Source organism: Athene noctua, chromosome 3 (genome assembly GCF_965140245.1).
Source record: "Athene noctua chromosome 3, bAthNoc1.hap1.1, whole genome shotgun sequence".
Classification (NCBI taxonomy): domain Eukaryota; kingdom Metazoa; phylum Chordata; class Aves; order Strigiformes; family Strigidae; genus Athene; species Athene noctua.
The window spans coordinates 38,715,380-38,742,035 of NC_134039.1; the positions used below are offsets into that span (position 1 = coordinate 38,715,380).

A 26,656-nucleotide genomic window follows, 5' to 3' on the forward strand; every position below is an offset into this window, starting at 1 on the left:
AAAAATCAGCATTAGCCTTTTGGAAACTGTCATCTCCTAGTTGTTATCAACCTCCTTTTTAATTTTAATTTTTCCCTTAGCACTTAAAGTAACAAATCTGACAAAAATAATTCAAAGTTATGGTAAACTTAATTAAATGACTTACAAATACAATTGTTTTGTGACATGAGAAAGCAATATCGTGCATTATGATTTGGTTTTGTGATGTATTTGTAAGGCTGGATAGACTACCTTCTGCTATTTTACCTCTGCATTTTACTACCTTACTTTTGCATTTGGCCATGATGTTACTGTTGTACATTGTTTCTACCTTGAATGTAATTGGATGAGGTTCAGAAAACAGATTCCTGTTGCTAAAACACTGGAACCAGGTGCTTTAGATTTCTGTGGAACCCTCTTGTTTCTCTTACCTGCTCAAACTTTCTCATTTGACCTGCAAGCCTTTATGGGGGACAGAAATTTGATAGTATATGACTCCTTGACTTGGTAGAAAAAGAACTTATTACAGTCCAGCGGGAGAGAAGTTTGCTTTGTTTTACGATTATTGAGACATCTTTTAGAGATTTTTTTTTTTAATAGATTGAACCATATTTATTGGACTTGAAGTACAAGATACTCTGGGGAAGGGCCTGTGTTGTAGTAGATACCAGACTAAGTGATGACAGCAGTCTCATTCTGATGTTGTGATCTATTAGTAATAACAGACTTCACTGAATAGTTATGTTTTGGGCACTGAATAGGCTTCAAGTAGTTGCTGATATAATGCCTTTTTACAGGTACTATTATGGAAAACCAACTTTGATTCATTTAATTATAAAGAAGTTCTTAAACACCATATTAGAAGAACACATATTGATGGTCCTCCTCATCTTCTTGATATTTACCCAAGGTCACCTCATCTGCATGATGAAAAACTTCAGTCAGTTGAGGTGAGTGCAATAAGTACACTAATAAAGGAAACGAGAAGCTTATGTAAACGCTGTCTGTCTAGCATTTATAGTTTTATGTATACCAGGGAACTTTTTGTTATGTGTAATACTCTGGAAGTAACCATAATTTATGAATCCCCCTTAACATTACTAGACTAGCTGATGCTGTCAGATTTATCCTGGTAAATTCCTTTCATGTTTCTTGTGTAAGTCTGTTCTCTACACCTGATTTAAACAAAACATAGGTGATAGTCTGCTTTCTGAAATGTGGCAACTGTTGCAGAAGGTATCAGGAGACTACTCAAAATCTAACATTAGGTGATAAGTGTTGCACCACCTGTTGCAGGACAAGGTGATGTTATTACTGAAAGTCAAATACTTGATTGTCACCAGTTGTCCCTCTTTCCAAGACCTTTAGGTATTGTGAGATCTTGCTATCTAAAAGTTTAGAAAGCCTTTCTAGGCTAGTAGTATGGTTTATGTCACTATGTAGTCTGTTTTCCTGATAATTTAGTTCTTCAGTTACTTCACTGTTAAATCTTCTACCAGCAACCCTTGGAAATACTGGGAATTAGGGAACCAAAGTGAAATGTCAAATATTCTGTGTCAGTATTTGGAAAATCCCATGTTTGTCAGGTTGTCTGAGAGCTATGCTAAATAGGAAACCAGTACTATGCCTTAGACAAGACTATTGTTTATGCTAAAACCCCTGGGATATATTTGTGACTGTTGTTGGTAGATCTGGCTAGCTTCTCTTCTTTCATATTCTCCAGGTACCTCTAGTGTCCAAGAGTTGTATCTGATATAAATCTAGGAACTTTCACATTGCTGTCATGTACTATAGAAATTAATCATTACCTGGTTTTGTTCATTTAAAATGCAGATACTGCTGCCACGGCATTTGTTTTCTGCTCATACTTCTAAAACACTGAGGTTTGAGGATATTGAGCTTTTTGTGTGTTTATGTATGCAATACAAATATATAAAACGAATAGTATGAAGATTGAAAATATTTTGATGGAGGAGGGAAACCCTAATAGAATCATTAACTAAATATACTCATGTATCTGCTTCTCTTGTCAAGTTGGATGTGAAGCTTTCTGATGCTTAGCATTTTAATCAGAACAAGAGCATGCCAACTGCATGTATGACAAGCTTCATAAAGAAACTTCTGTCCTAGACTGTCATACTCATTGTAAGGTCAATGAATGAAGTTAAGTTTATTAGTAGCAGCCTTCAGTATAGGTGGTCAGTGCTGGAACAAACTCAGTCACAACATTTGCCAGCAGATTTAAACCACTCTTGCTGTATCAACAGTTTGCTTCGAGACCCATTCAAATTGCACCCAGTTATAACATGTGCTAATAAACACAGTAGTTTATAGCTGCAGGGTTCAGTTGCTTTCTTTTCCAGACCTCTTCTGCTTGGATGCCTGTCAAAGATAGGAATATTCTCTAAAGAAATTTTCCAGATTTTTTTTTTTTTTTTTTTTTTTTTTTTTTTTGTCCCTGCTCTCAGGTAGCTGAGAAACTGGAAAAACACTGAGTTCAGGCTAAAGTTAAACTAAGGCTAGGAAGCACGTCATTACCAATACTGAAAGGGCACATAAAGGAAATTTGATAGTTGAATATCAATAAATTATTTGACAGATTTCACTTAATTTAATGCCTTCATTTCTTCATGGCTGTAACATTTGCAGCATGTTACAGGCTTCTGGATTACGTGCTCCATAGTAGTGAGAGGGCTCTATGACTTTTTAATTTGTTTTAGCAAAGTTTTGGGCTCTTGTGGTATATTTTCTATCCTGATTTCAGGATTTTAGAATAAGCATTTGCTGTGTTTAGTTTTCTGCTAACATCATATTAGAATATCTTGCTTTTAAATAAACATGATATTCTTTGAGATAGAACAGTGTCTGATAGTTTCAACAAAAATTAATGTACTGTATTTTTATATTTCTAAATTAAATAACATAATAATAATGATTGGGATCTCTTTTGCATCTTATTTCCAGAATTAATATAATGATTTAATAATTTAGAGTGTTAAAGTGAAGTTATCAAGTTTTGTTAATCAGAATGTCTTTGTCTTTTTTTTTTTTTTTAACTGCCCCCTCTCTGTCTCAACAAAAATTACGGGTTTTCTGTTGCGGCAAAGAAGAATGGACCTCACCATCTGAACAGAGACATAATTTATCCAGACAAAACTAGTATCAGGTTACTAGCAGCAGTAACACGCTTTAGTGGCACTAACTATGCTTGAAACTTTTCAGTGTTCCACCTTCTTAAATATTTCCTCCTGTAACAGAAAAAGCAGCATTTCTAGTCCTACTGTATAGTCCTATGCTGTAATCTGGAGAAGAAAAAAAAGAAAAACATTTTTGTCCCCTTTTAGTAAAACAAACATACTTTTTTTCTTTTTAAACATCCCAACCTCTTTCTAAGCAAGAGGCAATATAGAGAATTGTGGCACTAGTGAGTTCCACTGCAACACCACCCTCATCTTTTTGTGGCTCATCATGTTTCTATTATATGAGGAAAAGGAGGAACTGAATGACAGGCATGTCAGAGGGAGCTTTTGGAGGTCATCTGGTCCTGTTGCCAGTGGTACATTGAGTCAGCCATGTCTGTGTCTAGTTAGGGGGCCTTGAAGAGAGGTGGAGATTCCCCAGTCTCTCTGGGTGATCTATTCCAGTACAGCACAGCGATTGTAATGACACAGTAGCTAGTATCTCATCTGTACCTCAGGTAAAATGCAGAACTACCTGCTTTCCGGGAAGGTGATTATCTTAATTAAACTGAAGTAACAGTATTTTAAGAGACTTGGTAACATATGCAAGAGTTTCAGGCAGGCAGAGGAGACAGTTCAAATATGGGATATTTAAAAGTATACCTTTTAAGGTTTGCTACAAGCCACTACAATGTCATCTAGACACTTGAGATGTGTTATAATACATTGCCCGCGTTACAGTTAGCTGGTTAAATTTAGTCACCTCTATAATAGGAATGATTGCCTTAGGATGACATTCAAAGTGGTAGAACACAAGAAGTTCAACAGATGTCCATGTAGAACTCCAAAGGGAAATAATTCTGTCCATGCTTTTTAAATTCCTAATATTTCATGCCTATCCAGGTTTCTTACTGCTTTTGAATAATTATTACTTGTCTTATCTCTCCTTGCCTCAATGTGGCAAGGTCCCTGCTATTCCAGAACTTTGCTCGGGATTTATTCTGTTGGGTTCAGAGACAGCTGTAATGTTTTCACACATCATCACTTGGATGAGCTGTTTTGAACAAAACAGCTTGCACAAGGGCATTAAGAATTGTTGGTATTTTGCCTTCAAGACAGTGACAGAAATGTGGAGCTTGAGCATACTCTCACCTTTTCTTAGAACTTTTTCTTACTCATCAAAGATATACACAGAGCCAGCAATAGTTAAGATACCTTCTCTAGTTTTTTTCTTTCTGCCTACTTTTTGAAGCATAATTAACTTTTACAAGAAATTCCTTGCTTGTATCTCCTTCTCTTCAGACCAGCAGTAGCCTGAATTTTAATGCAATGTTGAATTTCATGTTCTTGACTTATAAATCTTTACACCTGTACTCTAACTGCACTGATCATTGTGATTCTTGAATATTTAATCAAGTAGAGATTTAGAGCTTACAATCATTACAATTGTTCAGAAAATTTGGAACTGTAAGTAAATGACTTTTTTCTCTGAAGGCACCTACTTTTTTCCATTGACCATAGAGGTAATCTTGGGTGACCAGCTCAGATACAGGTGTCTAGCAGTATGTCTAAATTTAGATGAGAAAAAAATCCCAGTTATAGCCTTCCTTTGAAATAAGGAGCTTTTGGACATATTTGAAAATAGTACGTTTAATCACTAATGCAGTTTTAGTGCAATATACTAAAAGAAATGCATTCCACTTGTTGACAGTTGTGTTTCTGAATTTCCTGTGTTTGCATATAATTAATCTTTCAAATACTAGACACCTTTTTAAAGCAAATAGAAGATAGAAATAACAGTTTCTTTTAAAAACATAGCATTGAGGTTTGCACATATTAAGATGTGTTGAGTTTATATCTTGACCATGAAAGCTACTACTGATTTAGTTAAATCTTAAAATTTTCAGTATAATTTCAGTTGTACTTTCTTAGATGAAGGCAATGAAAATATACGCTAGGTGGCAGTAGAAATAAGAATATATGGCTTACTTGGCTTGAGGGCTCCCGTGTAACACAAAGAACAGTGTTTAATCAAATTATATTTCTCTTGTTATGTTTCAAGAGACTATTTCACAGCTAGCTACATCACTTTCCTAGGAAATACTTTGTGATTCACTTAAAACTTCCTAAAAAATAATGAAATTAAAAGAGGTTTTTGATCTAATATGAATGTTATGAAATGCATTATAAAAGTAAAGTGAAAGATGGGGGATTTTTTTTGAGATTGGATATACTTTATTAAAATCAACAGAGGGATATTTGTAGGGGCGTAATCATTTACTTAAAGCATATGGCTGAGAATCACATACTTAGTTGAACCTGCTTCTTTTGTTACTTCCCTAGTTCTCTGTCCTAAGCAGTGATCCTTATTTCTGCCTCTTGCTTTCTTTAAATAATATATTTTGGTTTTGCTCCACTTCAGTCTTTAGAAATCTGTAATTCCTTACATTAAAGGTTCTGTAGAAACCTTCCTTCATTTTCTTGTGCTGTGGATCAAAATGTGGCAATTGTATCATCATATTGGAAGAAGATAATGAAAGTACTCATATATCAGTTTACCAGGCAATTAAAGGAAAGCTTTGTAAGACTGTTTCTGAAAACCTTTAATACATGACAGTTCTCTCTACTTTGCTTTTTAGTGTTCTTGTTTTTCTTTCTTGTTTTCTAAAGTTAAGTTTTTCCAAATATGTTTGGTGAGATTATTTGACAGCTAACTACACCACCTTGTCAGAAAATGTCAAGTCATTTGAAATTTTTACACTTAGCTTCATTCCGTTACCCCATTAATGTTTAGTGTGACATTAAACATGAATATCTTCAAGAAGGGTTTAGCTATAGCCTTCATGCTTTTGTGCTCTTTTCTTTAGACACTTTGCTATTTCTGACTTATTGCTTAACAATTTTATTTATCTATCTATCTATATAGATAATATCTTTTAATGTGGCCTATGACAGTTTCTGCGCCCCTATGAAATGCCTTCCATCCTACCTTATCTCTGATAAAGCAATGAGCAGAACTATATGCAGAGGAGGATTTCATTCCAGCTTTTCTTAACTTTTCTTAACATTCCACATTTTCTTAACTTAATCATACCATGTATTTATTTAGTAACCCTGTATCCAAAAGAGCATTTAACGCATTCTACAATATCTCTCATGTATATAACAAGGAGATGATCTCACAGAATCATCTAGGTTGGAAAAGACCTTGAAGATCATCCAGTCCAACCATTTACCTAACATTGATAGTTCTCAACTACACCAGATCCCTCAGCGCTATGTCAGCTCTGCTCTTAAACACCTCCAGGGATGGGGACTTCACCACTGCCCTGGGCAGCCCATTCCAACACCCAACAACCTGTTCTGGAAAGAAATGCTTCCTAATATCCAGTCTAAACCCTCCCTGGCACAACTTGAGGCCATTCCCTCTTGTCCTATCGCTTGTTGCTTGGCTAAAGAGACTCATCCCCAGCTCTCTGCAACCTCCTTTCAGGGAGCTGTAGAGGGCGATGAGGTCTCCCCTCAGCCTCCTCTTCTCCAGACTAAACACCCCCAGTTCCCTCAGCCGCTCCCCGTACGACCTGTGCTCCAGACCCTGCACCAGCTTCGTTGCCCTTCTCTGGACACGCTCGAGTCATTCAATGTCCTTTTTGTAGTGAGGAGCCCAAAACTGAACACAGGAATCGAGGGGCGGCCTCACCAGTGCCGAGTACAGGGGTCAGATCCCTTCCCTGTCCCTGCTGGCCACGCTATTGCTGACACAAGCCAGGATGCCATTGGCCTTCTTGGCCCCCTGGGCACACTGCTGGCTCCTGTTCAGCTGGCTGTCAATCAACCCCCCCAGGTCCCTCTCTGACTGGCAGCTCTCCAACCACTCCTCCCCAAGCCTGTAGCACTGCTGGGGGTTGTTGTGGCCCAAGGGCAGCCCCCGGCATTTGGCTTTATTCACAATCTCAAAGAAGATGTTTCGAGAGCTATTAGTAATAACGTAGCTCCTCTACATTAGAGTACTGATAGGTGATAGGCACCTGCTGTCCCTCTTCTGGAGAGTGCTGAAGGTGCATTGCCCTCTCTTCAGTCCCCAAATGATGCATGTCAGAAAAAGACTTTAAGTGTAGATGTCCATAGTATGATTGACAGACAGATAATGTGTTAATTATATTTGTTACAGGACTGGCTGAAAGTCAGAAGCAAATGACCCTGATTGTGCTGGGCACTAAATAACTGTAAGCTCTTTGGAACAGTTATCTGCATAATCTAAATAGACGGGGGGATGTGTGTAAAATCTGCAATTCCCCTCTTCCTCACCTTAACTCTGATAAAGTAGTAAGAAATACTATATGTAGAGGGGACTTTCATTAATCGTGTTTCCGTAGAGAAGAATTTAAAGGAGAAGTCCAGTTAAAATGGTAGAACTTCTAGACAAATGGAAAGTTATTATTTAAACCATGTTGCCTAGCTTTGGTTCTCCTTTTTCCCTTTCTTTCCTCCAAGCCTGTTTGACAAAATTGGAAGAAAGCAAGACTTGATCCTAATATCTGCAAATTGAGGGAGAATTTTAAGTTACCAGCTCTGATGGCCCTGTAGCAGAACGGATTTTCCTGCTTGTCTTTGGATAGCTCATTCTTGACTGATGAAACTGTAATCTGATTTAAAAGACAATACTTATAAAAAAAAAGATCATGGATGAAGAATGGCTTGTTGAAACTGAATCCAAGAAAGAGCTAAGCACTGCTTGTCAGAAAGGTTAACTAACTTAAAACCAGAATTAATATCCCCCCTGAAGGAAGGCTTGTTTGTAAGTGCTGCGAAGTGCGAGGATCACTTTCATCTCGAATAATCGGGTAACATCTGTATTTAAATGTCTTTTTACGTTCTTGCTTGCTAGTAAGCTCTGTTCATCTTCTTCCTTCTCCTGCCCTTCCACCCACATTTACCAGGGAGGTTCTTGCTTCTGTTAGTTAACGTAAATTTCTGCATGTAAGTTACGGAAATCCAAATGAACTGAATAAAAAGACTTCAAGCAGTACAAGATACCATTGCCTGCTTTCCCTAGCTACTAATTACAGTTTTAACATCACATTCTATCTACTTAACAAATGGATCTCTGACCTAAAAGTCTGTATGCCCAATATGGACTGTAGTATCAGGGATTTTTGCTTGTGGAAATAGAACTGTGGCTGTTACTGACTGAGCATCTCTGGCTGAGCCAGAGTTTTGACAGTCTTTAGGTGAAATGGTAGGGTCTTTCTCCTTGAAAAGGCAAAATAAAATGGCCCTTGTATCTAATAAAGTTTCAGAAACTAAAATATAAGCCTGTCGCTAGGCAAATGTGAGTTTTGTTGTTTTTCTTTATTTTTTTTCCTGCTTTCAATTAAGATGGCTGGAATTAATTCTGTCTCTGATACGGCTGCTGTTAGTTTACTGATTAAAAGTTGAAAAGGAGAGTTCATTTCTCTTTACTGCACTAGACTTGGTGATTTGAAAGTCATCTAGTCTTTCTGTGAATTTTGTCAGTTCATAAAATAATAACAGTACCTCCATTCATCATGCTGAGAGGGCAAGCATTAGACTGTGATACACCTAGATAATACAATAGTAGGGAAAATACACACACAGATTTTTATAGGGAGGATATTCTGATCCTTAGGTAAAACTGTAAGATCAATAAAAGCAGCAGCTTTCTCAAACTTCATATTCTCTTATATTTTTGTTAATGTTTCACTTTCAGGAAAGGACATTGGCAAAATATTGTTGAAGTTATAGATTAACTTCTATAACCAACAATAAGCAAGTAGTCCGACTGTGATATTAAGACATCAGAATTGCAGATGTTGTGATGACATATCTGATCAAATCAGCCTCTGACATTATTCCAGTATAAAGCAGTTTTTCCTGTGCTGTTCCTAAAACCACCAGTTTGGCTGGTTAACTTATCACAGATTTCAGTGTTACCTCCTACCTGTTTTTCAAGTTATTTTGACAGTCAGAGTTGGTGCGTAAGAAGCAAGCCTGTCAACAGTCCGTCTGCTTGTTTGCAATAGATGACTTGAGGAGCTTCTGTGAGTTGGGAACTGATCAATCCAGGCTGCTAAGTATGTGCTCACTTTCAGCTTTGGTGCTAATACTGCACCCACAACAGTAAAGCAACTCAGGCTTAGGGACTGACCTGGTGCACACACTCCTATGCATTGCTGAGCCGGAGTGGCTCAAGCTGATCCTAGCTCAAGCTGAATTGTAGTGGGATTTAAAAGCTGCAGTATGAGACTGTGAGTGAGGATGTGCCCTAAGTAAACTACAACAGGCTGGGGACCAGTGTAACATAAAAAACAGAGTGCTGCGTAGTTGTATATGGAAACTTCCACAAGTGGAGGGCTGCTGCTGTCCTTGGACTGTAACAAGCTATTTAAGCATCATTGCTAGAAGGCAGCTTTCAAGTCCAGTTATCCAGGGCAGCACACCACTTCTGCTGGGGACAGTCCTCCTGGTGGAAGGAGGAATAGGAAGGGCTGCCTACAACTGCACCCGTAAGTGTTTGATGCTGGAAATTAAAACGCAGCGGTGACTTTCAGGAGCCCTTATAGTTGTGAACATGCAAAAACTTTCAAAAGCACCTGCAAGTGACAGTTACAGAGTTGGGAAGTTGTCTGAATACTACCTGCTGTTCAATATTTCAGCAACATCCTTAGCCACTCTGTCAATTGCATGGCTATCTTGGTAAATCCATTTCAAACTATATTTCTAACTGCTTTTTTGTTTATTTGTCATACAACTGAACTTCTTAATACTTGCACCTCTTGTGGTAGAAATCCCCTGAGTTAGTTTTGGATAATGGATGTTTATGAAGTATAAATTGTATTTCTGTAATAAATGCATATCTGGATTCTATTTCTTTATTACATAATTGCATTTTACATGGTTGGCTGTAACATCCTACCTTTATTTTCACAGATTTTAAAGACTGTTTCTAGTCCTTAGTGAATAGTGGTGCCTTAATGTAGCAAGGGGTCCTTTTTATTTCAGTCTTATTTCCCTTTCTCTATTGGTCCTGAAATAATAATATCATAATTCGTTTTCAACAGGTCAACCCTACCTTTGGTGTGACTAATACTCAAACACTTGACCCACCTGTTATAGAAATTAGTTCCTCTTCATCTTTCAGTACTCTGGTAAGTTGCCTCCTGGAGAGGGGTGGAAAGATAGGGTATAGCTTAAACTAACATGTTATCAGAAATGTGCTCTTTCTGTCTGTATGAATGAAACCTATTTCTTAATGATTGTTGACTGCTCAGAGATCAATATCCTAACTTTTTAACTTAATCTTTCTTTCACAGTTTCTAAGGCTAACCAGAAGATGGTGTAATAGCAAAGCTTTCACTTCATGCTAGTAATTTTCCCATATACTAAGCAGAATTCTAATTATAAACCCATGCTAACTACATCTAAATATTACTGTTAAAATTTGTGGCTTATTCTAAAACACTTTTTGTAACTCTATCTGCAAATAACGGGAAACCTAAAGAATAGTTGCCTTATCAATAAAATGCCAAAAACTATGTTTTAATTTATCTCCATCTAGTAGTTCTCTAGGAGGAAAAAAAAAAAAGGTAACACATTTTAAGACAGAATCATAGGATTAGATACTTATAGTGTTAGCTTTTCATATGACATTGGTATGGCATGTGGGAGGAAAGGAAGGCAATGTTTTAACGGTAGTTTCGTAGGAGGAGAAATATGCTCTCCTGGTATGAAATCTAAAAGACGTACTGTTCTAGAATTAGGTTAAAATGAGAATTTCTCTTTTAGCTCTGAATCTGTTTCTGTGAAGGCATAAATTGTATCTTGAGCAATTTTAGTTACCATAATAAAAGTTTGTGTGGCTGAAGGGTTAATATATATGAATAGACAGCAGGTGTGGTTTCTGTTGTTCTATTTTGTCACGAATGCTTTATGAAGAGGTATGTTGTGAAGGTACTTTATAAAATTATTTAAGATCATTTGTTGAAGATCATGATACTGAGGCTGATGTCTAAGAGAAACCTTTTCTTCAAAGCAATCCTGTCATAACTTTTATTTGAGAGATGATAATTTCATATATTTTAAGGTTTAACAGTTGTGTTTTCACAATAGAAATATGGGTTTTTTTAAGATAACTTCCATGAAAAGTAATTTGCAGACTATCAGAAATCTCTGTTAGTAGCTTGACAGATAGTGGATTGTGGTGGATATAACTTATTGGCTACTTACCACTTTAAAATACTGTGTTCATTACTTCCTGATGTTAATACTGATCAGCATTCAAATATATGTTTACACTGTAATTCTTTGTTACATACTTATAAATCTGCCAGTCATTTCATCTCTGTCATTAATTCTTTTGATATGAGAGCAGTTTATAAAACTTTGTCTAGAACTCATAGTAGAAATAAGTTGACCCACTAAAGAGAGCATAATTTTGATTGCTGGCTCTCTGGCTTTACAGTTGTCTTTATTACAAAAATGTTGCTTCAAAATTCATGCCTTTTGATAGTGTCAGTACTTGCTACATTTTTTTTCCATTATCTTGATCTCCTGTTCACCATTGATTCTCACTTTTCTACATCTCATCATTCACCATCTGAATCTTTTTTCATCTAGCAATATTTCTGTATCCTTGTTATTCAGACTACAGCCTTAAGGACAACTGCTCTTTCCAACACACCATTATTGACACAAATCCAGAAACCATTTGCATGTTTTCTCTGCTGCTAGGATCCTTCACCAAGCTATCTGATCCTCCCTACTTTCTAATGTCAGTTCATCTTTTAGTGTCATCATCCTGTCCAGTGTCTGCTGCATTACCAGCTTCTGGTTTTTGTGGAATTATCATCTGTTTTTTAATCTGGCCAGCCATCCAGTCTCTGTCTTGTTTCCAAGGGGTTCTGGATCTCACTGATTTGGAACTTTTCATCTGAAGCTGGCTCGATTTCCTTAATGTATAGAGGTTTCATGTGTTCTTCATCAAAATCAAAAGGGGAAGAGCAGATGCTGGATTTCTTCCGAACATACCTTCACTGCCAGATTTCCTCTTGATACTGTTTGTCCTCACTTGAAAGATACTGTGCTTGTGCATTTTTTTTGTGGGTTTGGGTTTTTTTAAATTTAATCCTCCTCTAATTTGAGGTTACCAACCCCTAGTGTAATTCATTGTCCTCCCCCATCCCTCCTTCTGATTCCAACCACCCTGGGTTGCTCTTTTTCTGCTGGTTATCAAAGACAATATCACTGTACACCTTTTTTTTTTTTTTTTTTTTCTGCAAACTTGTCAAGACCCACTTTAAAATTGCTTATGGCTTTTTGTTCCTATTTCTACTGGAAGAATGCTGTTCAAATGTTCAAAAAATAAAAATCTTTGATCAGGTTGCCAGGTTAATTTACAGATGTCCTGTCTATACCTACTTTTTTTGAAGTGTTTTGCTCTAGCTTAAGCAGTTCTGCTCTTCTGATATGTGCAGGGAGGAAAATGCACCCTGCACTTACATATCCTTAAGGGTTCTTGTTCAATGTCTTTATCACACATGTAACACAGCAGGGCCCTAAGGTTATTTACAAAACACCTTGGCAAGTCCCTGAACCACTGGAAGTAGCTAATCAACATATTTACTTTTGCTACTGAAGAAGATACAGCCTTTCTTAGATCACTGTCTCAAGAATTTAAAAACCGGCTTTGTTGAAGTTTTTGTAGGACCTCTGATAAGTTCCCTAAAGCTCCCTGAAATATCTTCAAGGAGATTGGAAGTCTATACAAAACCCCATAATGTTTTGTTGAATGGCTATCAAAATTCCTTAACAGTAACCAGGCAAACTCCCATAGATCTCAAGCTACTCCAGGAAATAGGAGAAAGTGTTCTCCCTACTGAGAATCTGAGAATCTCTTCTTCAGCTGTTGGAACTGTGTCCTGTCCTACTGGTCATAGGAAATATGCTGTTACTGCCCCTAAGATGACTTATGGCAGAGCAAAAAGGTATTCCTTTTCTTCCCTTCTGTAAAGATTTCTTAATAACAATGATAGAGAAGCATAAGTTGAGAGGGATGTCTAGAGTCATTTCATCTAACCTCCCCATTAAGGCAAGGCCAGCTTGGATGAGGTTCCTGAAGGCCCTGTCCATTTCATTTGTTAATATGTGTAAGGATGAAGATTCTACCACCTCTATGGGCAGCTTGCTCTAGTGTTTGACTAGTGAAAATATTTTTTTTCAATATATTTAACTAGAATATCATATGTTCCAACCTGTCTGCCTCTAATTCTACCACTGTGGTCCTCTAATAAGGGTCTGGCTCTGTGTTCTCTCTATCCGCCCATTAGATATTTGTGGTGGCAGTAAGATCTCCCTGTATCCTCCTCCTTAAGGCTGTGAACAAACCTGGTTCTCTGTCTTTTCTTGTATATCATGTGTTCCATCCCCCTCACCATCTTGCTCTCTGCTGGACTTGCTCCAGGATGTCAATGTCTTGTATTGAGAAGCCCAAAACAGGACACACAACTCCTGATAATTAAGGTGCAGCTAAGTATCACTGTCATCTGTTCTTGAAAACAGACTGCCTGGACCATATTTGAAAAACAAATACTTAAAAATTTAACACTCTTGATTCTTTACTGTAAATATAAAATATATGTTATTTCCTTAGCAATTCACTTATATTTTGAGCTTTATCTGTATGAGGAAATACTGGTATTATCTTTCCTCCCACTCCTCCTCTTCTTTTCAAGGAATTTTAATTTGTTGCTTCATCAAAGCCAACAATCCATAACAACATCCGTACTTAAAATGCCTACTTACATGGGCTTTTTAAATTTACTTGTATTTTCTTGCTTCAAAGATTAAGCCAAGATAGGCAGGTATGGATGTTCTTGTAGACATTTTGCTAGAAAACAATCAAATTATTAAACTCTCTGAACTCTAAACACCTTATCTTTTCAATCTGTGTTCTAACTTAAAGCTCTAAGGCCAGGTTTTTTTGAACATGGTGAAAAACTTGTTTTCATCTAAGATTCATGCTGATGCAACTTCCTTTGTAAACCTAGTGGAGGGACCGTGGTCACTGTGTCAGTGGAAAAACTTGAGTGTAATCTTCAGTATGGAGCTGCTTTCTTTTGGACTATAATTACAAAAACATTAAGAATTCCTGTCTGTGTATTATTGTCAGGAAAATAGCTTTGAATTTGATTATTCATGTATTCAGTTCTCCTGTGTGTTACTTGAAATGAGTATGAAAACAAGCTTTATATGCTTAACTACCTGGTATTTGCATAATGCCCTGACTTTTCCAAGGGTAAAAGCCATCATTTGTTGTGGTTATTAAAAATGGGGTGTGTTCTAGCCTTTTACACTCTCAAAATGTTCACTGAATTGGGGTCAAGTTTTGGGGGCTGGGGGTGGTGTTTCTTTCTCCTTCCTGTCTCATTGAAGACTGAAAGCATTACTGCCTCCTTCCTACCTCTTCTTCTCTGTGTGTGAAGCAGCTTAATATTGACTTTGTTTTCTAAACTACTGAAAAGGAAGAATTGGAAGTCTTGTTTCCCTTTGGCACTATTTTGTCCTATTTCATCCTCTGATTTTACTTTTAGTTTTGAGGGAGGTTGAGTTTTTTCAAGTCTGTAAGGCAATACATCAGTAACCTCCGGTCCCTGATATGCTGTTGGGAACAAGGGAAAGTTGATGATGTCTTGGTATTTTTTACTGACAGCAGCAGGAAATCACTGTAGAGGCTCTCTTAATGTTCCATCTCCTGACCTTGCTCATGTAAACAGGATTTGGAGGAAGCAAAGCAATGTACTGTAATTTGGAAGTCAGACTGTCTATGCTGGCTGAGAGATATTTGTTCTTTTTCTTCCAGTGCTAGTTAACACCAAAACCAAGACATGTTTATTGTTCATTTACAGTACGATTTCTACAAAATTAAGACCAGATTAATTATTAAAAGGGGAAGTAAAACAATTGTTCCTGTTTGGAGCAAAAGGAACATACTATGTTTTAAAACAGAAAATGACCAAATAAATTCCACCCCCACACACACACTTGTAAAATATGTGAAAGAAGTAAGAGCATGTGCAACTTTTATTCCTCAAGGTAAGACATTGTTTGTTTCTGTACTGCATTTTTAGTGGGTATGTTGATGTAAAAAGTAGAAGTATCTGCACTCTCAATTTATCCTATACACATTGCTTCCCCAGTATGTATTTCAGGGTTTAGGTGTTTTTGACATAATTTTTTCTGCCTTTATTTTGAGTACAACCAGAAAACACCCCAACCTAAAAGACATCCTATGTAATTTGCAAGGACAGCAATTATGAATGCAAAATTTGCGTCTGTTCTTCCATCTCTGTGTACCTGAAGTCTTACACAACTGTTCTTCCTCACAGCAACTTATTTTGAAAAGATCTTAGAGTAGTATCTCTTCCTGGCATGGCATAATACAACTTCAGAATCCTGTAGAAGAGGGTGACAAAGTAAATTTTATCCTAACAGCTGAAAACACTGCATATCTCCTTACCATGTAACTTCAAATTTATTCTGATCTACATCCTTTCCTGGCATCAGCCTTACACTAACTGTCTTCAGTGAGGTTAAAGGAAGGGGTAAAGGAAGAAAGGAAAGAACAGGAATTTTAGACATCAAAGGGAAGAGCCGGTAGACCAAAACTCATATAGCACTTCACTGTGCACAGTGGTTCTCCTTACTGCTTGTTATAGTTCATCTGAAAGCACAACAGCTTTCTGTACTTCATGGATGTTAAGTTTTCTTGGGACCTCAGACATTTAGCCTTTCACTTAAACTCTGATCATTACATGATAAGCATACATTTTTCTCTACCAAAGGAAAGTTCTAGCACTATCCCTCTGAAAGGCAGTTTGGAATTGTTGTCCTCTAAGAAAAAGAGAAAAAGGTCCTGCTCGTGTTCCTTGTCCAAAACTCAGTTGCCAATTAGACTGAGCTCTGCACTGAGGGGCGATCCCACCAGTAGAAGGGCTTTGATAAAAATTGACAGTTCCCAGCCTCTCCTATCACCTTACCTTCATTGCTCCTAGGCAGAGAAATAAGAAAGGCCACTCCCTGAATAGCTATGGATTTTTTCATATACTGCCATTCTTCTGATCACCAGTAAATACATATTTGAACAAACTGCCAACTCCGTGATTTGAACTCCAAATCACAAACATGGAATGATAGTAAGGAGTAACATGAAGAGATCCCGTTTCTCCAGAGTTTTGAGGTAAAACTGTCTGCACCTTTTCCATACATGAGCATACCAAAACCTCTCAAACAGGCTCTGAATCCCTGATGTTAAATCTTATAAAAACATAGATGAAGTGCTGTAAATAGGGGAACTCAGTGTTCAGTGTGACAGAATAAAAATAAGAATTTGTAAACTCTGGTCTTGTGCCTTTGCAAATGAATCCTCTCTGTCCAATCTTGCTCTTAAACAAGCAATTTTTAGTGTCATCTTGGCTTGCAGCACACTGCAGACAGACCTTTCTACTCTTTGTATGCTATGAAGGGGTGGGGCTGGTGGAAGAGGATAGGCTGCCTTCTCTGCACAGCTCTGCAGCTAAACATGTTCAACTGCTCTCAGGGAAGGAAGGTCCTGCATCCCTCCCAAAGGCTGCACCTAATCCATTTGGAGTAACCACGAGGTACTAGAGACAGCCTTTTCTGTTGCCCAACTAGGGGCCTTCCAAAGAAGGTATGGTGTATATGAACAAAATGGCTCATCTTCTGTCACAGGCGCCGAAAGGATGAAGCATTTGGCTACTGAACAGTAGATTTCTGAACTTGCATCTTGAGCCTCTGTAGAGGCACAGGCATGTTTAAAAAGATTTGTGCACTTAATCTTAAAAGCAATATGCTTTGATACATCTAGCATCAAATAATACTTAAAAGATCAGATACATGAAGGTGAACTCAACATTTGTAATAAAAGAAGAATATGATCCAAATGGCCCTTGTGTTTTGCAGTGATGCTATTCTAACACAGCATGTAACTGCTGGTTTACAAGGGGAGAACAGGAAATGTGTTGTGCCGCTATGTAATTAGGTAATAATACATGTCTTGATATTCCTTAATAGGCTTCATTATATTTGAGTGAACTGGAGCTTGAGAGAAAGTCAGGTTTTCATTGGAGAGAGAATTCTGAATTTGGGCACTAGAGAATAGAAGAATATAATATTTCCTATCCTATTTTTAGCCTGCTTTCCTGAGGAAATGTACCTTATGAGATTGTAGTGTTTATTTGTCTGTCTCTGTCTTCTCTCCCTAATAATTTTTGAATCAAATACTTGATGGTTGGGGTTTTTTTAACCAAGTTTGGAAATAAGCAGTTACTAGAATAAGGTAATATATTAGTGCTGCCGCTGAGGAAAAAGCCAGTGGGATGTGACACTGAATTCACTGATACTGAACTAGGCAGGGACTAGCTATGGGTGACCTGCCCTGTAAGTGTCCCAGCACACAGGGAGGGAGCTTGAGTTACTGCAGGACAGGAAGCTCAGGAGAAGGACCTAACAGAAAAAAAACCTACACACACACACCCTGACATATAAAAGATCAAGCTTCAGTATTTAGATTCCTCACAAGGCAGTTTGTTTAATTATGTTGCCTTTGCCCTTAGTGACACTACTAACAGATGCTATTGCTGGACTGTTGGTACTGTTTTGTAAGATAGATGGCTTGCGGTAGATGACTTGTAGAACTGGCAGTATTTTACTTTGTATAGGTTACTTACTTACGGCAACAGTTCAAATGCTTCAGGAATGCTTTTCAAGTTGATCCGTGTCGTATATTGTTCCTTTAGCAAATCAGCACATTTCTGAGAAACAGAGGGATGGAAGTTCCATGTATTATTTCTGTTTCAACTTCCTGAGATACTGTACATGTATGCTCTGACCTTGTCTGCCCAAACAGTGTTTTCTCCCTGCTTCGGCTGGGAATCTAAACTGTATTCACAGTTCTCACAGCTGATTCTGCGGCATGCAGAAAATGCCCGACAGCTATCAGCCCACACATCCAATAACAACTGGTTCCTTCCTCTTCCTGGGGAAGAGTAACATCCTCTGAGAAGAAACGTCCCCCGTGGAATGCAGGAACAGCAGCAAGCCTTTCACACAGGAAATTACTACTATAGCACTTGTAGAAAAGTGTTTCTGTCACTTGGATTGTCAGTCTGTAATGAGCTTCCTCCTGACCTAGATGATGATTTACTACTGATCTAAATGCCATTTGTGAGTCATTTAGCTTAATGGAAGTTAATGAAGTTAGCGTTCAGTAGCTCTGTTACTCTGTAAACACCTGTTTTAATTTTTTTTCATGCAGTAGAAAGTTAAGTTTTGAACTTCTTAGTATTCATGGGACTTTAATAATTCTGCGATCACACATTTTGTGGGACTGAGAAGCAAGGAAATGTTTAGTTCATTGTGCGTGACTCTTGGAGAAGGTTGCAAGGTTTTATTTTTGTTTATCTTAAGTTGGATAATAAAGCTGAGTTACAGATCAAGCATGTCAGAAAACAAGATGCTAAAGCTAAAATACTGCCCTTGAATTACCCTTTGTTCTTAAATACTACTGGAGTCTAAGTTTAGCACAGCATGCTTGCAGCTGTGGTGGAACCTTAAATGTATAATGAAGTATAGATTTATATATAACCAATATGTTACTCAAAATGGTTAATGGAAGTTTGTTACAAAAGCAAACACTTTCATACTGTTTAAATATTTTCTTATTTTTTCTAAATAACAGTGCTTGAACAAGTGCTAGCAAATTCTATTTATCACTTAGATTACAGTGATATCTAAACTCAGAGGGTGCTTTCTGCCTGAAAGCTTGTTTTTTTCCAAATATATCAGTTGGTCTAATACAACACATCTCTCCTTGCAAACTTTGCTGCATTACTGTCTAGTTTGCTGTAAGAGACTTAGTTACTTGCTTCATGTGAGATAATGGAAACACTCAGAACCAAAAATTACATAGGTTTCTTAAAACAAGAATGAGAGACTGGGACTCATCAAAGAAAATTCAGCACCAAGGGCAAAAACGTTCCTTCATCAGGTAGATGTTTGATATAGAAAAACTGTGAAAGCATCTTGGCTTGTATCTTCCACCAAAATAGTTTTGTGGTCAGAAATTAGGTAGGACAATGCTAAAGGATGATTTCACAGTCACTTTAACTTAACAACTGTTTGGTTAATTCCATCCAAGTCAATTCCCTGATCTGCTCAGCTATCCTAATGCTAATACCGGCACAAAGGAAATAACGAGAAAAAATTATTTGGAGATTAAGCAGGAGTTTAGTGCAGGTTGTAACCTGAAGTTGACTGATGTCATGAAGCCATGTATCCAGTGTAATTGTGCTGTAACATACACAGGTGTTTTACATGCATGACACATCTGAACTTCATCTATTTTAAGATGCATTGGAAAAATATGAGCAAAGGAGGTGGTAGAAGGTGGCTGCCTCTTGTTCAGGCAGTGTGTTGGATTCAGTTACTTTTTCAGCTTGCTTTCTTCTGTCTGCATGGCTGTAACCTAAGCAGCAGGGAACCAAGACGGAAGCTGAATGGGGGCAGCTTCATCCTTCATGCTTGAATTTGAACCACTGTAAAGTAAAAACACAAAGTATATGGCATCAGAGGAAAACAAGTGAGAAGCAGTCCATGGTTAGTGACTGGGGTGTTCTTCTGGAAGAGAAGCACTGGATTCCACTGCCATTCTGCATTTTGCAATACATAGTATTGGGGGTGGGTGTGTGTGTGTGTGTTTAGAAAAAAGCAGGAGCTGTGTGACTGACACCATAGGTGGAGATACACGGCATCACTATTCTGAAAAGATGTACCTTTTCTTTTGTGTTCCCTCATGGTATTGTACTTTAGGGGAGGGAGGGAGGGAGGGAGGGAGGGAGGGAGGGGTGCTGTCCTCTGACATATTCTAACTGCATGGAGATTGTACTTACTCACTGCCAAGATGTTAGTTCCACACTGCACAATCAGATACCTGAAGCATAGGCGCTGCAGCACAACTCTGAGTTGACTATCGCAGTAGTTTTATTGAAGAGGAAGACCCCTTTCTCGACATAGAGATTTAAGAGAATGAACTACTTTAGCCTTAACCTCCTTAACATATTCTTAGATAAATCGATGCCAAATGTTCCTCACTGAAAAGATTACTCTTCCAAGCCATGATTCATTTTTATAGGTGTTTCCTCATTTCTTACACATCTCTTAGGACAGGAATTCTGTGTCCATGCTTCCAATTTTTGCCAGTGTAGTACAACAGTACAATACTACCTCTTGATCAGTACTTTCAGCTACTTATAATTAAATGTAAGAAGTTACTGTAGTTCTTCACTCGATAACTTTATAACATCAAAGTTTTATCATTTTACTCAGTCATTGTAGTTCTTTTCAACACCTCAACTTTCTATAGTAGGTTACTTTAGAGTGTCTTCATCTCTGAGATCTTACATGTGTACATAAGGCTACATTTGGACAGCTGACTGAAGTCAGATTGCCAGATAACCCCAACTATTTTAATAGGTTTCCAGTATGCCTTTTTGTGTTGTCTGTAAACTTGGTCTTCCGGATCGCTGATATGTTTTGCATGGGACTGAAACAAGAACATACTTCACTGGAATCACTAAAACCAGCATAATTCTGTAGTAACCTTCTGATTCAACTGCTTTTGAAGAAACACTAGCTAGATAATTGACTTCATACTGCATTACAACCTAAAATGTGTTAATTAAAATTTTAGCATGCATATGATGGATTTTTTTAAAAAACAAGTACTTTTATCAGGAACAGTTTGACTAAGTATTTCACTAGAGAGCTCTTCAATTTGACAGACCATTTCTTTTCTTTCTCAAACCATATTGATTTGCTTGACATTATGCCTTAAATATTTGCTATATATGTTCTAAATCAACAGTTCAGTGTTTTTCCCTGACACAATTCTCAAGCTGACTGTGACCTCTGACCACACAGTTATCCTGTTTATCCTTTCTAACTACTGATGGAATGTCAGCTTCCCCACTTCCCTAGTATTTCTCCATTATTCCAGGATATGTTAGAAATCAACATCTTTACCTTACTTTTTAAGTTATTTCAAAACCATTGAGTTCAAACTATGTAACCCCAGATGTAAAAATATTTACATACAGTGTAAATTGTTTAACAGTCTTTTTTGCTATGGTTAGAATAGAAAGTATTTTGCCAGAAATACAATTGCAGCATTTTATTATCTTCCAAATTGGAAGATAAAAATGCTTCACTAACCACGTTAAAAAAGTTCTGCATCACTCTTTAACACCTCTAGCTAATAAGTGTGCCATTGCTAGGACTTCTTTTGTTCCTGGTATTTGTAAAGTACATATAATCCTTGAATGGCAGAAATTATGTAGCCTAGCTTCCTACAAATCTGTGTTTCATAGCTGACTGTAAGGTTTTATTTTAAACTCTTCCCTCACTTTGAGGTAATTCTAAGTTCTGTTTCTCTCATGCATTCTCTGGTCTCCAATAATGTGTAAACTTATTCCAGAGCCTTTCTCCCAGTGGGAGTATTTACTGATTTTTTTGCTTTAGCTGGCAGTCTATTCTCAGGAAACTTATATGAAATCAGCTTTCTCTAGGATATCTCTTCCTTCATCAGAACTTCTTAAATCTGCAACAAGTTCAAAACTTAGAAGTGAGGGGCGGGTACAAGCAGACAGAAATGATAGTCTCAGCATTGTTTCCTTAGGAAAGTGGGCTGAAATGTCCTTTTTATTGCTCCTAGTTCTAATGGCTATAGAGTTTTTGCTGAGGCCTTCCGTTATCCTGATCAGCAGTATTTTATCACTTCTAATTTATGGTCATTTGTATTTTTCTGCCTTTTACAGTTGTAAAAAGCAACTGCATGTTTTATCTGAAAAGGCTCTAAACCCCCAACAGGATTTTGGCATTTAGGACTGGAATGCCAGCTGTGGATCTGGGATTATAGTGCCAACTGCTTTCATTTTTATTGTCATTTTAACATCAAGTGTGGAGTGTGTCACACAGCAGGGATATGCCTTCTTCCATATCCCACTAAGCATGGCAGCTCCGCATCTTGAATAGACCACTGCCTGTCGTAACTGGTACTGTACAATTGATGCCGTGTTGTTTAGCTCTTCTATGCAGCTGCAAACACAGAGTCACCCTGAATCAAATGAAATTAATAAAGGGGATGGAACAGTATGCTATTGTTTTACATGCCTTTTAGCATAGTTGTGTTTATATTCCTTATCTATACCCCAGTGGATAGTATTTAATGCAGTTTTTCATTAATGATAATTTAGTGAAATATTTAAATATTTATTTCTTTATATATCTTTATTTCATTTCACTTATATCCATAATCCAATTCTAACCCATACAACCAAACTATTTAGAAAAATGTGCCTTACTTTCAAAGAAAGTGCCACATGGCCATAAGCACAAGGAAGCACAAGCACATTTCAGAATCTGAGCTGCTGTTCTTAGCAGGAATATCTTATATGTAAGTGGTAGGTGCTTAACTTGATTGATCTCTAGCAAAGATTTGTGCTAATATTGTCCTTTGCTGCTGTTGTTATTATAAATTATTTTCCGTAGGATGCAGGGACATAAATGTCAGGGATTGCCAGTGACACTGTGTTTTCATTAGAGTATGGGAGTTGGTACATCCTCTTGTATCTTGCATGGACACACAGTTCCACAAGTCCTTGCTATCACCAGGTTGCTGCTGGTGATAATAAAACACTTCCTTTTAGAAGTCTTAAAATATTATAGTACAAATAAGGGAGTTTTTTTCTAAAAATAGAAAAGCTGTAGAGAGGCTACAACTTAGTCATTATTGCAAAACAAGAGGGCTTTAATTTGAATCCATGATGATTCTTAACAAAATTTCTGTTCTGTTGCTCAGTAAAGCATGAGACCTCAATGCTGAAGAAATGGAAAGCAGGAATAGTGTAAAAGTTTCTGGTTTCTCTTTGTCCTGGTCTAACCAGAGGACCAGATTTACAGAACAGATAGCAAGTAGTTTACTGAGGTACAGTGACACAAGCAAGTTCTGCCCTTGTGCTTCAGCTCTGGGTTGTACACGTACTGTGGCTTTCAGTCCTACTTGTGGAACATACTGACTCTCCTGTTTTGGCTGCCAGTGTGATTAGTCACATTAAAAAGATGTTCCTTTACAACAAAAAGAAAGTTGATGATGTAGATTAATTTTTTGTTGTCAGAACTTTGATACAGCATTCATACAAGAACATACTGAATTGTGTAGACCCACATAAAGACAATTGATACTGAATACTGTTTTAGACTGTGAAGGTTCTGATCTGGATATCACTAACACAAATAAAATTCCAAGATACTTTTTGTACACTAGAACAGTGGGATGGTAAGCAAGTTAAACAATGACTTAGTATATATAATTGTGTAGCCACATTTTTTTGCATTTTGAACACATGGAGACTACTAATGTTAATCAATATTTTAAGTTTAGCTGTTCAAAACAAGAAACCCCAATCACGTACCACAAGTACTACTAATGTAGCAGCAAACATAATGAAATATGGAATGTGTGCAGAATTGCCTGGGTGTTTAACAAATTAACTTAACCTAGGTGGATGTATGAATAAAATAATATGATGTGACCAGTGGAATTTAATATTTATCTTCAAATGGTAAACCCTTTATTTAGTGTTTTCCATTTATTTTCCTACTACATATGTACATACAGCTTTAAAGTTTTGCATGTTATAGGGGACAGAGCTGTAGTTTATTTCTGTTCTATTGTAAGGTGTTTTGTGTGTGTGTATGCATATATATATGGAATACATCCATGTATATATATACACACATATAAAACCATTATATATAAAATACATATAGGAAAAGTGGTGTGTGTGTGGATATATATATAGCCTTTTTTATATATCCTTATATTCTAAGGAGATATTTCTTTTTGTATGTATTTTTTTACTGCCCTATGTGATGTTATGCTGTTTTTTGAATAATCATAAATTACATGATTATTTTCTACTTATATACATTAAATGGAGAGATGTGCTAATCCACAGTGAGACTGTTCTTCAGAATGTCTTCTGTACAAAAGATGCTACACCTTGCTGAATGTAGGAGTAAGCATTGGTCATGTTTACTGTTGTGTATCTGCTTGTAGTACTTCAGCTTTTCTGGTCACATAAGCATCACCACAGACAATGGAAAACTGTAAGTGGAGTTTTCTCTTGTACCAAGGAAGGATAGTAAGGTACGACAGTAACTGGATCTGGAACAGAAAGTTGTGAATTGTCCTGGACACTAGACCAAGTTGCTTCCCTTCTGCTGTGTTTGCCAGCTGCCTCTCTGCAACTCAGTGTCAAAGGAATTCTGTAAGAATCATGAGGCAGAGCTTCCTCAAGTTGTTGGCCTTGTAGCATTTTGCTGCTGAGGGAGGCGGAAGTTTGTACTAGATTTTTTTTCTTCCCCCTCTTCTTTTAGGTTGGCAGGGAGGAAAAGCTGACTGCAAAATAGCCAGCCATGTCACACCATAACAATATGAATCAGGATCTTAATCCATGAGACATTCTCACACAAAGAACTAAGGAAAAAGGGAGCTTTCTCCCAGCATCATTTGCAGAACAAACCCCTAAATTTCAGCTAACTACTCTTATTATTTATTTATCCGTATTTATTTTAACAAAAGTCAACAGGATTGTGGATGTGACCATTGTGATACTGAAAACGTATGTTGAGGCAGAAGTGGGAAGGTTTTATGCTATAATCTAAATTTTGTACATATTTATGCTTCTTGAAATTAAATAATCATACAAGAAATTGCTGTGGGAGATGTTGTCAGTTGCAAAATAAGAGATTGCTCAGCGCGTATGGTATAGATGCAAACTCTTTCGTACCTGAGGACTGGATTCAGTCATCAAGACCTCTTCTAGTAATACGTTCCCATGAAATTTAAGAATAACAAATGTTCTTGGAATTGTAACTCACTGAGTTGGACACTGTCCCAACCCTTCCCCCTGCCTCGACCACCCAAATTCAGAGTGGAATTGCCATTTATCCCATGCTGACAGTTCATCACCTCCAATGCTTTGTTAATTTTTGTCACTTTAGGTAGGAAGAAATTGGCTAAAATACAAATACCAAGTGTCAAATAGGGAGAATATAAGTCCATAGAGCCTGGTAGCTAACGAATTGCCTGAGCAATGAAACCCACTCTCTCAGTTTATCACAGAGGTTTTGTTCTTAAATTCTGATTTTGATGAATTGGCAGAACTGCAGAACATATTCTTAAATCAGCAAGGTTTTTATTTTAGTCTCCTCAAGGTTCCAACTGTCACAGCCCAACAGTGGGAGAAAATTATGAAGCATTTCAAAATAAAGCTATTACTGGCAACCTTAATGCTTTAACTGTAGTTTTTATTGTTGTTGAATTTCTTTTTTTTAATACAGCCAATCAGAACCTATCTACCTACCAATCTTATCTGCCAGCACATTTAGCATTTTAATTGATACTGAACGTGTGTATTTTGACAGAAGTTTGTAATAGAGTGCTAATTAAAATAAATGATTTTTCAAAAGTATAAGAGGTATGTCACACCACTCCAAAGTTAACATTTCTTGGATATTTGTATGCAATTCTCAAATTTCTCAGTTTCTGCAGTCCTCTAATTTGATTCCTATCACAGCAAATTGTAAAACACAACTGACGTAAGTACAGTTATGCTAGCGCCACTAAAGCAATTTTTGATAATTCTGCTTCTGAACTAAGCTTAGCAGTAGAGTATTGTTTATATCTGCACAAATTGGATAGCTTATCCAAACCTTCAGCATATTACTAATGCTGAGCTCTGAAATAACTCAGTGTAGACTTTTTCTTCTTTCTCCAGGTATTAAATGAAACCTAACAAAAGCACATAAATTTGACTTTTCAAGGAAAGTTTTGAAGCTTCATTTTATTATTATGGGAGTTTTCTGTGACACTATTGTTAAAATATATGATGTCCTTGCCAAACCTTTCTTCATCATCTCTTATAGGTGTAACATTTTATTAACAAAAGCCTTGGTCAAAAGCTGAGGAACAATGTTCCTCTTTTACATAGTAAAAATTTTTTTTTTCCTCTCTATAATCAGGGGTTTTCAGTTCTAAGGTGTGAAATTATTGGGCATTTAAAAAAAAAAAAAATAGTAGCATCTGGCTCTTAGGCAAAGTCTTAAAGCAATTCTGCTGTACCTGTTGGATTTAACTTTGGACTATACTATGCTGGAATGCTAACCTAGTTTCTAATGCTTTTTACTCCTAGATATTTTATTGTAAATAATTTTAATTGGAGGGAGATTGTTTGCTCCATAGAGGTAGGAGTAGAAACCCAGTGGTATTGTTGATAGCCATCCAGTCAAGTGGTATACTGGGTTTTTACCCCTGCTCTGGAGGGAAGTCAAAGCTGCCAGAT

General features: G+C 37.2%; 1 protein-coding gene across 6 annotated transcripts in view; it reads left to right on the forward strand.

Moving 5' to 3' along the window:
- POC1B (POC1 centriolar protein B) overlaps positions 1 to 26,656 on the forward strand; it is a 72,755-nt gene that overhangs the window by 16,947 nt on the left and 29,152 nt on the right. For all 6 annotated transcript variants that reach the window (XR_012633407.1, XR_012633404.1, XR_012633406.1 and 3 more), the window contains exons 9-10: positions 777 to 929; positions 10,241 to 10,327. Coding sequence is in view for 2 of the 6 variants with exons in the window: in XM_074902763.1 (XP_074758864.1) it covers positions 777 to 929; positions 10,241 to 10,327 (240 nt within the window). In the remaining 4 variants the exon portion in view is untranslated. The remainder of the gene's footprint in view (positions 1 to 776; positions 930 to 10,240; positions 10,328 to 26,656) is intronic.